Source organism: Mercenaria mercenaria, chromosome 11 (assembly GCF_021730395.1).
Source record: "Mercenaria mercenaria strain notata chromosome 11, MADL_Memer_1, whole genome shotgun sequence".
Classification (NCBI taxonomy): Eukaryota; Metazoa; Mollusca; class Bivalvia; order Venerida; family Veneridae; genus Mercenaria; species Mercenaria mercenaria.
Window position 1 is genome coordinate 72,795,294 of NC_069371.1, and position 15,225 is coordinate 72,810,518.

Below are 15,225 nucleotides of genomic sequence, written 5' to 3' on the forward strand. Positions count from 1 at the left end.
ACAACCCTTTTGGACTGATACAACGATTCTGTGAAATAACATCTACGTCTGTACTAATATTAAAATCCAGTTTGGCAGTTATACTATGATTGCATTAAATAAAGAAAATCTATGACAAATGTCTTTTTTCAATGTTTATCATGCAGTTTATATTTTGATAGTCTGCAATCTACGTTACTAACTTATAGCAGCTGGGTTTATGTACAGTTTTTACGTATAGTTATTGTTAATAGTTCAGCAATTTTCCCACTTTCTGCCAACCATGAAGAAAAGTTATTTTATTTCTAGTTAGAATTGATTTATAGTATATCGTACATCTATAATTTGTATTTCTGTGTGTGGTTTTTTTTTGTAATAAATGTAGAACTTACTGTAATGTATCCTTTGTTCTTTCTCTTGGTGCTAATAAGTTGATCATAACACAGTGGTGATGTGCTGAGGGCTACCTTGGTGGGTAGTATGTCTCGCTTTTTGACAACACTTAAGGTAGCTCTGCACGTTTGGATCAAAATGTATTTTAAAATGTAGAATTTGTTTAAATCCTGAATTTTCAAAACTTCAGAATATACTTAGAAAAGTTAGCAAATAAAAAGGATAGGGTCGAATGCTTGATTTTTTACTAGACTGAAAATTAGGACATTACGCAAGTTTTGATAATGGGAGTCTATGGGGAAATCACAATGTTCGTAACATTTTCGCGAATAGAAGCTTTTTCTACAATGTAGACTTTAATGAAAGTTCTCACAGTCGTACATAATATCTGCTCTATGCAATGGTGAAATAAAAAAATGTCCATGTGCTTGCTTTTTTTTCTAGATGTTTGCCCATGATTAAAGTGGTCCGCACTTTTCAAACATGTTTTAAGCCATTAGTTCTAATTATTTAACGTGTAAGATGTTAATATCATATTTTTAACTTTAGAAATATAGTTACGTGCACAACTACCTTAAGCTGTCACGAGAAGATCTGTGACTCTAAAACAAAAGCATGTTGTCGATTCAGCTATAAAAATGATATCATTTCAGGGAAACAACTTTGTTCAACTCCTATCGAGAAAAGTACTTTTAGATTTTCAGGCTTCCCTTCACATGAAGGTAATATATTCATGTTTCAAGTTTTTAGATTATTCTGACCCTGCTTTTTTGGTGGTTCTTTAGTAGTGATTATGTCCATGCGTCCGTCCAGTGCATTAAGAGAAACTGAAGTGTGTACAAAAAAGCTTAAAAGCTACAAAAAAAATTCACACAACGAAACGAAACGTTATGAGAACTTGCTGTGTATAAGAACCATAGATCTGTCTTGGCCCTTAATTAAATTTAGTTGTCTGAGCCAAACTCTAAAATGCTAAATGTGATGTATTTATACTGCAATAATGTAAATTTACATTGTTTTTTTTTTTTCGAATAACTATCGAAGGGATTTGATTTATTGAACTTTCCAACGGGTCGATAGAGAGAGAGAGAGAAATGATATGCGTACACCTCTCATGCACCTAGCATCTTTTGAAGTGGGTTTCAGTTATAATGTATTTTTGAAAGGACTTTATGCTCCAAAGGCCCAGAAATAGTAACAACACTTGGTCAAAGAAGTGTAACAATTTTCTCCATCGTCAAAGTATCTTAAAACCGTAGTCCTATGTTGCCATGTTGATTTGTGAAGATAAATTGTATCTAGTGTGTAATGAAGGTGAAATATCATAATTTGACATGTTTAAGGACCATTATACAGGTGCTATGATGAGCTTGTTCCATTATTGAACTTGATCGATTGAGGTTTTGTGATCATGTGTAAAATCGATGAGTTACTTGAAAATTGCTTAATATACATGAATAAAAGACGTTAATGGACAAGAGAATAATACAAACCACATTACGACATCCCATCTTTATATAACTGAGGTATGCTTGCAATATGTCCTACTTGAAATCTGTCAGAAACAAATTCAAAGAACGATGTATTGGACGCTATGTTAAGATATTAAAATACATATCTCTCTCTCCCTCTTTCTCGTTCTCTCTCTCTCTCTCTCTCTCTCTCTCTGTGTGTGTGTGTGCGTGTGTGTGTGTGTGCAAAATATAAAAATATAAGCCTTTGTTTTAAATGTTCCAGTCGAGGGCCTGTGTCATAATCTTAGTGTACATTTTGGTTAATTTCCTGAATGGTATCTTTCTGCAAACATTAAATATACTTTTAAGATAGTACTTAAATCTGACATTAAATTATTCTCTCAAAACACATTTGTCCTTAAATATTAAATTTTACTGATCTCACCTTCTGATGCAAGTGTAACCTGCCCGTCCATTTGGCTAAGTAGGGATGGCACAAGAGTACGGATCGCGTGGTCGAGAGTTCTATCTCCTGGCGAGGCATTTTTATCTAGGACGAATTGATAAAAGAAATTGTTCGTCCCCGACCTCTGATTTAAGTGGGGAGGTTGCAAGTTACATGTGGAAAACAGGAACAGAATCCAAGAACACTGGTTAGATTAACTCTTCGCCGTTACATAACGGAAATACTGTTGAAAAGCGGCGTTTAACCTAAAACAAACAGACAAACAAACTAAGCAAATGTAACATTTTTCTAAGTTATTTCAATTTTTCACTTCATTATCTCATGCCATTTCAATACTTTCAATGTACCAATAACATAGATTCCGTTTGGGAGATTTGTCTGATAAATTTACTTAATTATATTCATCAATCGAGTTTTGTCTGCGGACTCTAATCACAAGCGCATCACTACTCGGGTTTCACGTTCACATATACACGTATTCATGAACTATAGACAGAAAACCCCTTCGAGTTTAGCATATTATTTGAAATATAACAAAGTGTAACGCAAATTAGTAAGGTTTCTCCTTCCCTAGTTATGTCTGAATACGTCAGCTTCCATGTTATAACTCTACCGATCAAAGCAGTCTATGCAAAAGGACCAGAATGACCGTGCATGATCCAGTTTTCCCATTAAATCAGCAGCAAATAATTTCAAATGAGACAACATCTACTGTCTACACACTACCTATATCTTAATGATGTGTTTGTTTATTTGTGCACTGCTACAAGTACACACCGTCATTTATATGACTGAACAATTGTTGAACGCTATACATGCACATACTGAAGCGTCAGTGGTTCGCTGGAAGAGATGGTTCTTATATAAAAATATTGACCGAAATCGCCCGAGCATTATAAATTAAAATTACCGACAAATGCCGTCAAATTACACGCAAATCAACAAATATACATAAATTCCTTTATAATACTCTATTTGTCTCAATCAGCTACATTCAGCAGTATAAACGTATCTTCTTTTATGAGCACAACACCAAACGTAGATTTAATAATTTGCAAAATAATTTGCAAAAATTACCTTTGACATATCTTATACACTATACAATTTTTGATATATAAAATTCTGATAAAAGAAATTGACAATGGTTAAATTACAAAGATAAGTCAAGTCGTATGTTCAAATACAATGTCAGCATGTTATTGTTATTAGGAAGGTGGTGAAAAGCTTATCGTTAACATGTTTACAGCATCATCAAAGTAATGGTACTCTTTTATCTTGTCAACATTAGTGTCAATATAATTTTCAATTTGTTCCATCAGTACAGATAATACAGATCACTTTTCTGTGTTTATTTGACTTTCATCAAATGACAATTTCATTTCCTTTCAAATATGGCCGATATCCTGAACAAATGAAAAATAGAAATATCTCTAGCAAAAACAATATTTAAGTACCAAGAGTGCATGAATTGATATGCAAAGTTCAATATAACAAAAAGTAGATTTTGTGACAGTCAAATATATTTTCAACCTATGTAGCCCAAATTAGCGCAGCTTTCTCATCGGTTTCATGTGCAGATTTAAACCGTGCGTGTTGTTGCTCTTCACTTGAATTCAATTTTACTAATAATATTGCTAGTCTGCATCTTCTATTTGGGTGCATCAGTAGGATGTTGCAACTAAAATAAAACGGTACACAAATACAACATATATAACGATATATGTCGTGCTGAACAATCTAAAGAGATCGAAATATAACAGCGCTAGTCAATGTCAAAAGTCGAACTTGACATGTATTATATGATGTTGCTCTTGTGTACAAAAATTTATTTAAGTATGTCAAGCCTTTCATGAGTTATTGTCCGGAAACCATGAGTTTGGCAAATTTTAAGTTGGAAAGGAGCCATAACTACGTCAAAAATTGATGGTTTGTAGTCAAAGTAGAACTTGACCTGTAATTAATGACGTTACACCTGTGTACCAAAAATTAATTAAATCTGTCAAGCCTTTCATAAGATATTGTCAGGAAACCATGAGTTTGGCAAATCTTAAGTTGGAAAGGGGTCATAACTACGTCAAAAATGGTGGTTTGTAGGCAAAGTCGAACTTGACCTGTTCTTGATGATGTTACAACTGTGTACCAAAATTTATTTAAATCTGTCAAACCTTTCGTGGGGTGTTGTCCGGCAACCATTAAAATCAACCTACCGACCGACTCACTCCCCAACTTTGTTTATGGAGGTATAATAAGTTGAAAACCACAGGTTGCCCAACACGGCATAAACGAAAATGTTGCAGGCTCGCTTTGATGGTGCCTGTTCATGGACAGTAGTGAAAATGCAAGTTAACACCCACGCCCTCTAGCGCCGAGTTGAGCAGAACTTAATAATAGAATGTAATTTAGAGACATCCGAATTGTTCATACGGCTTTCAATGAGGCACAGAGTGCAGTTCCACGAAAAAAGCGGTGTGTGGTCCCCAGAAAAATAATAGCTGTGCCCTAAACGAGAAAACAAGTCTACTTACTTAATAGTAAAATATGATGCATTTTATGTGAAGTATTATCACTTCACACTTCAGCATCAAATTTCATACTTCACATTTACATTTTACTCTTCACATTTCATACTTCATAGCACCAAACACTAATAAGTATTGACACAGTTAAGAACATGCAACTCTTTAGAGTCATATAACAAGTGACACTTCAAAAGCCAACCATTCAATTTATATGTTTTATATACAGTAATGTAATACCTCAGCAAACAAAGAGTTCCGTGGTTAAGGTCGATGACTTTGAATCACTTGCCTCTCACCTTTTGAGTTTGAGCCTACCTCGGGTGTTGAATTATTCATGTGTTGAAGCAATCAAGCTGGCTGTGGGAAGGTCGGTGGTTCTATCCTAGTGCCTGCACGTGAGGAAATAATGCACGGAGGGGACACCTGGGGGTCTTCCTCTGCCGTCAAAGCTGGAAAGTCACCTTATGACCTAAATTGTGTCGTTGCGACGTTAAACCCAACATGAACAAAATCAGTAAAAAGAGAAACAAAAACTTTCTTACCCCTGTGATCAAATAAAATATCCATCCTAGACTCAATTATATACACATGGAGTGAAATGTCTACCTAGCTGCACAGTTTGTACTTTGTTTTGCTTTTCATTGACAATGCCGTTACAAAAACGTTTGTGTCATCGTGTCTTTAAAGCTGAAACAAGAAGGAAAAGGTTTCCACGTTTCAGCATTGTAGTCAAGTACATTCATCTATACAGTGATTTTGGGACACCGTAGTAGCTGGATACGATTATCTAATCGCTACATGTGGGAGGATCAAACATTGATATTTTATCACACGTATTATCCTTTATTTAAAAGTTAGTTTAACAGAATAGTAGTTGCTGGATATCGTGAACTATAAGGCAACAGTGTAGCCCGAAATATTCTATACATCGAATGTTTTCTGCCGGTAATAGCAACTTTTATTACATACTTTCAAGAAAATTATCGACATATGTAAACAAACAAATCTGGTATTTTTACATTGAAAAATATCAAATGCATTTTTCACTGGTAAAAAAGTATAAAATTGGAAGATTCAGTAAAAACTTTGAAAATATAATATCTGTTTGTTATTATGTAAGAATAAAATATTTTTCAGTCTTTATAACCATATCTTACATTCCTACTGGTGGCTATGCCACTCATGAAAATATAGCATCTGGTGTTCACTCGTGGAAGATATTTCCATCTTTCATGGAAACAAACACATATTCTCTCGTTTTCATCATGGAATCATGTCAGTAAAACTGAAAATTATAACAAATGCATTTAACCGCGTTTAAAATTTAATGCTTGAAATATTTGAGAACGGGTGAAGAATTTTTCTATGACGATGATTCGGGATGGATATTTCTTATGTAATTACCTATCCTTAATTTATGTCATCAGTCATGACCATACAAATCCGGTATATTGCATATAACTTAAATAACTGCTGTCCCTATTTTTGATTTATTAGAATAAAATCTTCCTACCATGATTGCATTCCTCCTGTACATATGTATATATTTTTTTCATTTCAGAAGTGGCAGAATGACCAGAAGGCTAGCAAATAAAGACTTCGACCAGCTAGAACAATCGAATGGCACAAGGCCTTAAACATTTTCACTTCTCTACGCTTTTACCAGAGATGGATGTGAGACCAAGGCATTACATCAGAAATGTGACGACCAGGGACCGACAGTCACTGTTCTGCATAATGCTCAGGTATCTATGGAGGATACATCCCTACTACATGGAACTCGGGGAAAAAAAAGTATAATTATTGTATTGACGCCTTTATCTTTAAACTATATGTAAACGGAAATCCAAAACCTAAAAGTTTGTTGTGAAAAAGAGCTGCTACAATAATTCCGTGTATAACGCTATCGGCTACGGACCAACATTTGGCAGAGGACCCAATCTTCCTTCGTTTTCCAAAACTGTCAGCCGATCTTGGGATAACTTCAAGTAAAATGGAAGCGTGTATATTGGACATACGTTCGACATGCAGGGTATCTCCTAAAATGATGTGATCAATGGGAACCAAATTGCCGCTGAACTTGAAGTGTATAAAGTAACTTGTAAATAAAAATCATATATGTATATCTTTCACATTCTAATGACAACCCGGGACCAAAGTATCGCTGCATTTGAAGTGTATAAAGTAACTTGTAGGTAAAATCTTGCATATCTTCCACATTCTAATGAAAAACGGGAACCAAACTATCTCTGAACTTGAAGTGTGTATAAAGTAATTTGTAAGTAAAATTCTATGTATCTTCAAATTCTTATGATCATTCTTGAGACACAGTGAGCTTACATACATTCCAGTTTGCTTTTTGTTTGATAGTTCAAAAATAAATTATAAGGATTTTTTTTCACTACACAATTTCGATGACTTTCGGGATTAAAATAGAGATATTTGGGCAAATGTCAGTCAAAATACCGTTTTAATTGTATTATATTTTAAATAATTATAAATATAATTCAATTTGGTGTTTAGTTTGTTTGGGAGATGTTCCATAATAGCCCCTGTCAAGATATACTGCAATGCAACGTTTGTCATAATAAAATACTCATTTGATTGAGATTTCTGTCAGTATTTCTCATTTCAGATGACGAACAGAAAGTGAGGGAACCATGACAAGACGCATATAATTGGAAAAGTAAGGTTTTGCGTTGTTTTCTGCAGTTATTCGAATTCATTTAAACAAGGGTCCTTCAATATTATATGGAACTAAAATATTGAACAAATCGTAATCGAATTCACTATATCCGATGATATAAAGCAATTATTTATGAGGCAATTATTCATGTTAAAGAAAAGGTTTTAAGGTTGAAATATGGCACGCTACTCGTTATTACCCTGTACACAAGTTTATAAAAGTTGCAGGTGGAAAAGATCGTCTATCACTTGGTGACTTGAAAGTGACGACGCTATGCATGATGTTTATTTCACTTATGAAATCAGTACAGTGAATTAATCGGTATCCGTACAATCATATTTGTATTTACACTATACAAGGAAGCTGGTAAAGCAATCGTTACTTTCGTACACTACGAATAAAAGGGCATATATCATCAAACATGTTACTGATCTTCCTTCTCTGATATTGTACAAAAAGTAAAAGCAGAAAAAAATGAACAAAGCCAGCGTATACAAACTTGCAAACCCAGCACCGACAATTTTGATGCTTGCAACGATAAATACAATTGGCTAGTTTACTTTTATAAACGGTATAGTAGACATCATACTTAAAATTCTCTCACAAGCGGGACGGATATATGCAAATATATTGTAACCACTAAGCCATCATCATATTACGTCCGGATATAGTTTATCCGAAATTAGTAAACTATAATTTTCGCACCTCGAGTATGTTATAATGCCGTCCTCATGCTGATACCCGGTGTGAATCAAGAGATTAGCTTCTCCTGAATATATTTGTTAATTTATCATGACTTTAGATAATAATCGGGGCATATTAGAGACGAAGAAACACTAATAAGCCTCCTGCTGCCAAACGTGGATGCCATATCCGACTAAGACTAAATTTCGTCAGCACGCGCGATGATGTCATCCACCAGATGACGACTCTGTCAAGCTTGGTACCCCATGTCAATGTAGCCACCACTCTGAGACTATAAATAGCTGGCAGACCCTGGCATTGTCGTCAGTACCCGGTTAGAGCTTGTGCTAGCCACTACGTTTATTATTTAGCTCAGAAATGCCAAAACACCATATGGATGTATCTCCTGCTACCAAGAAGGTACAGTAACCATATAAGACTGTCTAGAATTTCTGGCAGGGTTTGCCAGCTTAGCATAATTTCTTAAACATATGGAAATATATTAAAGTCCTTAATGAAATTAAGACTAGATAGAACCTTATATCATCATATCTATAATAAAGATCCAATACCTATCTCTAATAAACCTTGGACCCTTTTATCAGTCCAGAACAGATATTTCCCATTTTAATATACAATGTAATCTACTACTACTAGGCAGCCATTATTTAAACTTAACATAGATAGATTCCTTTCAATTATATAGCGCTCCATCCATTCCAAGATCCAGTACCATCAACCAGATTTCCAGGCAAGACGTTACACCGTTTTTGTCAATCCTCCAATACTAATACTTACAAGGCATGACATGACATTGTTGTTTTTTTAAGCCTCCAATACTTACAAGGCAAGGCGTGACACTACTTACAAGGCAAGACGTGACACTGTTTTTGTCAAGCCTTTCTTTACTCTTTAGAATTACTGGAACTATATTTAGTCGAGGAACTTCTAATTTGACGCTGACGAAGAGACGAACACTCCTGACCAGAGATAGACGAGGAACCAAGGCCATTACTCAGATAAACCATATCCGATTATATTGTTTGTGAAATGACATATAAATAAATTATTGTGTTTTAATTTTATTTCAGATGTCCGTATAATTTACTCCGTACTTTCCCACACGTGTTTGAGAAGAACCCACGTTTGGATATTGAGGTGTACGTGGGCTAGCAGACCCCATGTACGTTTCAATATTAATAAATACGATACTATTTTCAAATATGCCATTTTTCAGGAGCTGGGAAACTGAAAGAGAAAGACATTACATTCAAACCCCTGCCTGACATGAATTTCAGTTAGGCAAATATTGCAATGACTGGTCCAGTCGGAAAATCAAGTTTCTACAACACAATAGACACGTTGTTTCGTGGTCGGATTACACAGAGGGCTTGCAGTGGATTCGCTGAGCAAAGTATTACACCTTGGGTAGATTATTCAAACAAGTTTATATTTTGTGTATAGTTCTTCTTTTTATTTACTTTGATTTTCATAGAATATATCTCTTTTTCACTTATAGTTCGCCGCGCATTGTCTTCTCTACAGGAAGTACTAGTAATAACCATCACCAAGACAGAGCTATTGGAAAACATGCGTTTATGTGTCACTTTGTTATCGTTATAGTGTATATAAATAAATATAAACAATATCGTTAATTTACCTTCATTTATCTTGAATAATCCTATTCATATGCCCATATGATCATTTATAAGGCATTACAATATCGCATTGCAAACTTACATAACAATGGGCTTATCTTTATACATGTACTTTAGAAATGGATCCGACAACTTCAGACTTATAATTGATACTACTTCATGGCCTAAATACGTGTAGTATTTGTATCTGTAGTACGTACCATACTCTGTGTGACGACTCAATCTGGTGACTCACTAAAGTTCGTGTTGTGTGACACACCTGGAATCGAAGATTCCACCGGACTCAACGAGAATGAGTGTAGTAGCCTTTTAGACGGTAACATGCCCAACTTTTATCAGGTAAGTATGTACTAAGTTATTTTCTGCATGCTTCGTCGTCAGCAAATATTTTGTAAGATCGGAGATATTCTGACAAAAGCGAATGTTCCTGAGCAGGAACGTAGAATACATTGGATATATATTTACAATTGTCATTGTCAGTCATTAATAAACGTTAAGATTTTGCACATTAGTAAATGCTTACTTAATAAGTAAATTTGTTTGATAGACATTTAAAACCAAATCTTTAAATAATGTTTCATACAAAACAAACAAAATGCTCAATAAATGTGAATAATGTAAATATCTAAATATGTATTAGTCACAAAAATCAATATCCATCTTAGCTCAATCAAGACAATGAGCTACCAACTAAAGGTTCTGAGGAGGAGATCACTACACAAGACAGGATAGATTGTGTTCTTTTATGTGCTTGATGCAATCACACTGGATGTTGGGTCATCTAAAGTTGTAGAAAAAAAGAAAAATTTCCAACGCTTCATGAACCAAAGAGGTTTGATCATTATTATCGAATCATTAAAGTTATATATATAGATTTTTAATGATAACGTTCTATAAATGTAGGTATCAACGTATAATCATAGGTGTTAACATATCAGTTTTAAATTTGAAATATGCATACTACGTTGGATGATTTGAATACTTTACCAGATAAACATTTCATCGTTGAACATATAAATGATGGCATACAAACACAACTATTTTCCTTTGGAGTACAAATGAGCTTAAAATAATCTAAACAATTAACATTGGAATGATGCTTTAAATTAGTTGATCTTCCTCTAAACTTATTTTGAAGTTATATCTTTTTCTTTTTAGAAATTCCACAACTAGTTGTACTGACAAAGATCGACAAACGCAGCAAATACGTTAAACAGGATATATCGTTCGCTTACAAAAGCTGGATAGTTGAGGAACACGTCAAAACTTGGTGTTCGCCGATCCAGTGTATTTCGAATGAAGAACTACGAGGACGAAAAAGGAACACGATACAAACAAAAGCATCCTCACATTGCTTGCTTTAAACAAGATTTTAGATTCGGTTGAAGATTAGATGTACAATCTTCAAGATCGGAATTAAAAAATGTTTGCCCAAATGGACATTTGTGAAAAGTAATGAAAGTTTGCATTGAGACATTTATTGCAGATACAGAAAGCAGATTATTTGATTAACATAGAAAGAAAATGTATCAATTATGCACACAAAATTAAATTATACACTTCCGTATTCTTTCCATATTGTATGTAAATTCAGTCGGGAGTATATAAATATTTCAGCAATATTTACAGTGTTTGCGAATAATGGACCATCTTGAGATTAGATGCTACCGTGCTTCTATTGCAAATAAACTGATATGAAATATATAGGACAAAAATTAGCATGCATGCACTGTGGAATAATTCGACTAACACGCATCTGTAAACACATCTATATTCTGCATTATGTCAAATTGACCATTTCCGATCGTATACGAATTCTTCACATATGATTCCGTCATCCTTAGGCCGTAACAGAAAATTACTTCTCCTAACAACGGGAGAATGCGAAAATCGCATACGGAAAACACGTTTATCAAACGGAAAATGCCGATTGGCATAAAGTGTCCACTATCTCTAGTTTATCTGAATACAAAATAGAATAACTTCATTATGTTTCAAAACTGAAGTGCGTATTTTCATACAGTTATTTTTATGTCCTTCCAATATGGATAAGTATCAATTATAAATCGTACTTTCGCAGTGAATAACAGGCTAAACCCGATATTGTAAATATCCGATCATCATAATTTGTATGATTACAATGTTATATCAATATTTTGAATATATATATATTCTCTTCAAATATTGTCACATGTTTATGAAAAAAAGCCTATAGATAAGAAGATCCTGTGGAAGCATAGAACGTTACCACGAAACCTGTAGCAGACACGTTGTGTTTATCAGAGGTGACAAGATAAGCAACAGTCCTCAGGCCCTAACGTATCAGCATTAACGGAACACTATATAACAGACACAGTGTTGGATCGCGTGATTTTAGGATGTTAGGTAAACAAAAACAAACGATCGAAATAACAGTTTCTTACTTCCTTCTTGAACTGAGATTTTTTGTTGTCTTAGCGAGTGATTTTAACTTTCTGTAGAATGACTTAATTCATTAGTTAAAATGAATTTCGACATTGTGTATCAGAGTAAATGGTTTGCTTATTCCAGCTTTGAAAGTACGGGATACAGTATTTGACTGTAAACGTCAATAAAACGTAAAAAATACTCTAAAAATGTGTTTCGAAATGAAAAACAAAAGCTATAAATTTCCTCTGATTCAGAAAACTTCTCACAAAATCTATGTTGTATGCCTAATTGGGATGTGGCATACAGCGAGGATTTCAAGTTTGTAAATTATAGTGCGGACGTAATGCGGTTAGGCACACAGAGCGTAATACTGAAATTAACACAAACTATTGTAAAATCACTTAGTTTTACATTAGCTATCAATTCACAATAGAAGCTCTACTTTTAATCTTCTTTCTTTCGTAAATATGCAGCTCTATCGTCTATTTCAGTTCATATGTTTATATTTCATAGCCATTCAAATATACCTAATTATGACATCTTCGGTATGGTTACTGTCAGGTCAGAGATTTTACATTGTGTGCAATACTTTAAAATTGGCTATAATTTACTTCCGGGCTTTATCCCTATGTGTGGTGTCAATGGGTTTAAAAGTATTAAAATGCAAGATAGCCGTGTTTCTATTTATTCATACACTTCAAAAATGGACTTTATCTCTCAGCGGGATGAATCATGCACTAGCGTTTTGTTACACAAACATATTACACTCAAGTTCTCAATCAATATGTTCATAAAAATTACTTTTTGAGTGTCAAACAGATATCAAAGTGAAATACGCGCTGTGTGTTTCTTGGACAAGGATTTCTGAGGTAATATATACATTTTACATTCCTGTATTAGTGTGTGTTCATCTAGAGTTTATTTTCAAGCATGATTTCTACTTAAAAAATGTCTATAATGCATATAAAACATTTCGAACCCGAAAGTGTTTATTTATCGTTTCATTATTCTAGCCACTTGCACATATTTTCAAGATTTAGCTGATGATTTTACGATAAAATATGAACAGTTTTCACTAAATTATCATATAATTGGGTATTAACTTGATAGAGAGTAAATACTCGGCTAAATATGAATATACTGTAAAATGATAACTGGATGCGTATCACAAGATATGACTTACTTTCAAAGGTAAATCAGGTATTGAGTATTATCATCAAACATTTTGCTGACATTACCTGTTTGTATATATCAATGAGTAATTCATGCTTTATAGGGATCGTTGTACAATTAGAAGAGACGTTAATGAAATACATTTGGCTGTAGTTGAAATCATAGCATGGACCTTTTTACAGTTTAAATCTCTTGTTAAACTGTAAAATAGAGAAAAGTGGAAACTTCACAGATCGCCCAACACGACAAAAACGAAAATGTTGCAGTCTCGGGTTGATTGAGCCTGTTCATGGACGGTAGTGGAAATGCATGCTACCGTCCACGCCCTCTAGCCCCGGGTTGAGCAGAACTCAACATTTACACTTGTTAAAAGTACAAAAAGCAATTTAGAGGCATCCTAAGATGTATTCAAACGGCGGTGAACATGGAACCTTCAATGATGTACGTGTTGAGGCGTGTAATTACATGAAGAGTGGCGTTTGTAAAGGGTTTGCCCCAAACGAGAAAACAATGGGAAAAACTAAACAAACTGGAATTTAGAAAGGGGATCTGAGGCTATGGAGCAGGCGTATCAAAGGAACTGTCAAAAGACAAAATTAAAAAGCAAGCACCATATCCAAGGGGTGATTATACAATACCCAAGGCTATGAAAGCGGGAGTATTGGCACCACATGATATCAGAGATTTGAGTATATAGTGTACGTGTAAATGTTGCTGTTATTGTTGTTGTTGTTGTTGTTGTTTACTTCGATATTGACAACATTGCAACAATGACAACATTCATGATGTGATATTAAGATTTATCAGCAAGGAAAAAAAATAATAAAATTCATGAAATATGCATACGTAATGAACCATATCAGTGAATCAATATCAGGGATAACACAAAAAAGGGAAGAAATCCCTTATTTTCATTGTGGTCCAGTGCAGATGTGTAGAACAATTGGGGTAACATAAAGAAGCATCGAAATCAGTCTTACTGGATCAGTGGACTTGCTGTGGAATGTGTAGGCTCGTTTAGTATACTCTGGTGCTGATAATTTCGTATAATTTATCTCTACTTTGAATAATTTATTCTAAGTAGATATTATTTAACTTAATAATTTATTAAGCGCACTTGTATCCTCGCGGATGTCACGTCTGGAAAAGTCAAATGTTGTGATTTAAACTATATCGCTTAATGCACAGTGTCCCTATAGATTCATTGTATCCCAGAGATCCTGTTTACTTCGGAGAGAGAGAATATAGCTGCTTAGTATGGAAAAGTCAAATGTTGTGACTTTAATTATGTCCCTTAATGCACACTATCTCTATAAATTCATTGTGACTCACTTTATTATTTACACAGTAAAAACTTGATTTTGTATTACAAACGTATTTTCTATTCAATTAATTTATTGTGTTATACTGTTGTTGTGTGACAGCCTGGTACATACTTGTAATTAATCGAAGACATTTTTTCATAATAAACACTTTGGTTTCAGTATCATTGAGTCATACCAAACTTATCAGTCCTATATCTGTTTAAATGATGTATATCCTCTAATTTTTATAAACTGATTGGTAGCCAGACATCTTTTAAAGGTTAAAGTTGAACTCCCCTGTACAGCGATGTATATTATTTTCATCTCGGTTTGCAAACGGATTTGTTTCAAAGATATTAAATATTTTCCTTTTTCTACATTAACATGTTCATTCGTTATCGTATAGATAATTTGAAAACTGTTTGCTGATTATCACTAATTCATCGATTTTGATTTGACACTTGGGCATTTTGCGTTAAAACTTTTGGATTCGCAGTAAA

The 15,225-nt window shown here is 34.1% G+C and overlaps 2 protein-coding genes across 3 annotated transcripts in view; both read left to right on the plus strand.

Annotated features, from left to right (window-relative positions):
- Positions 1-9,495: 9,495 nt before the first annotated feature.
- On the plus strand, positions 9,496-10,594 carry LOC123531339 (interferon-induced protein 44-like). The gene is made up of 3 exons (XM_053518201.1): positions 9,496-9,595; positions 10,033-10,178; positions 10,505-10,594. The coding sequence occupies exons 1-3, from the start codon at positions 9,496-9,498 to the stop codon at positions 10,592-10,594; spliced, it is 336 nt and encodes a 111-aa protein (XP_053374176.1).
- A 1,830-nt stretch (positions 10,595-12,424) lies between these two features.
- LOC123532333 (interferon-induced protein 44-like) overlaps positions 12,425-15,225 on the plus strand; it is a 33,702-nt gene continuing 30,901 nt past the window's right edge. The window contains exon 1 of one of the 2 annotated variants that reach the window (XM_053517712.1): positions 12,425-13,117. The gene's annotated coding sequence lies outside the window, so the exon portion shown is untranslated. The remainder of the gene's footprint in view (positions 13,118-15,225) is intronic. The other variant, XM_053517713.1, reaches the window with a different exon arrangement.

Excerpts from the sequence above, each read along its gene's own strand:
- LOC123531339 (XM_053518201.1), top strand. The coding sequence starts at position 9,496 with ATGACTGGTCCAGTCGGAAAATCAAGTTTCTACAACACAATAGACACG. Across the intron at positions 9,596-10,032 it reads CAGTGGATTCGCTGAGCAAA|TACGTACCATACTCTGTGTG; the intron begins GTATTACACCTT and ends TTGTATCTGTAG. Across the intron at positions 10,179-10,504 it reads ACATGCCCAACTTTTATCAG|CTCAATCAAGACAATGAGCT; the intron begins GTAAGTATGTAC and ends TATCCATCTTAG.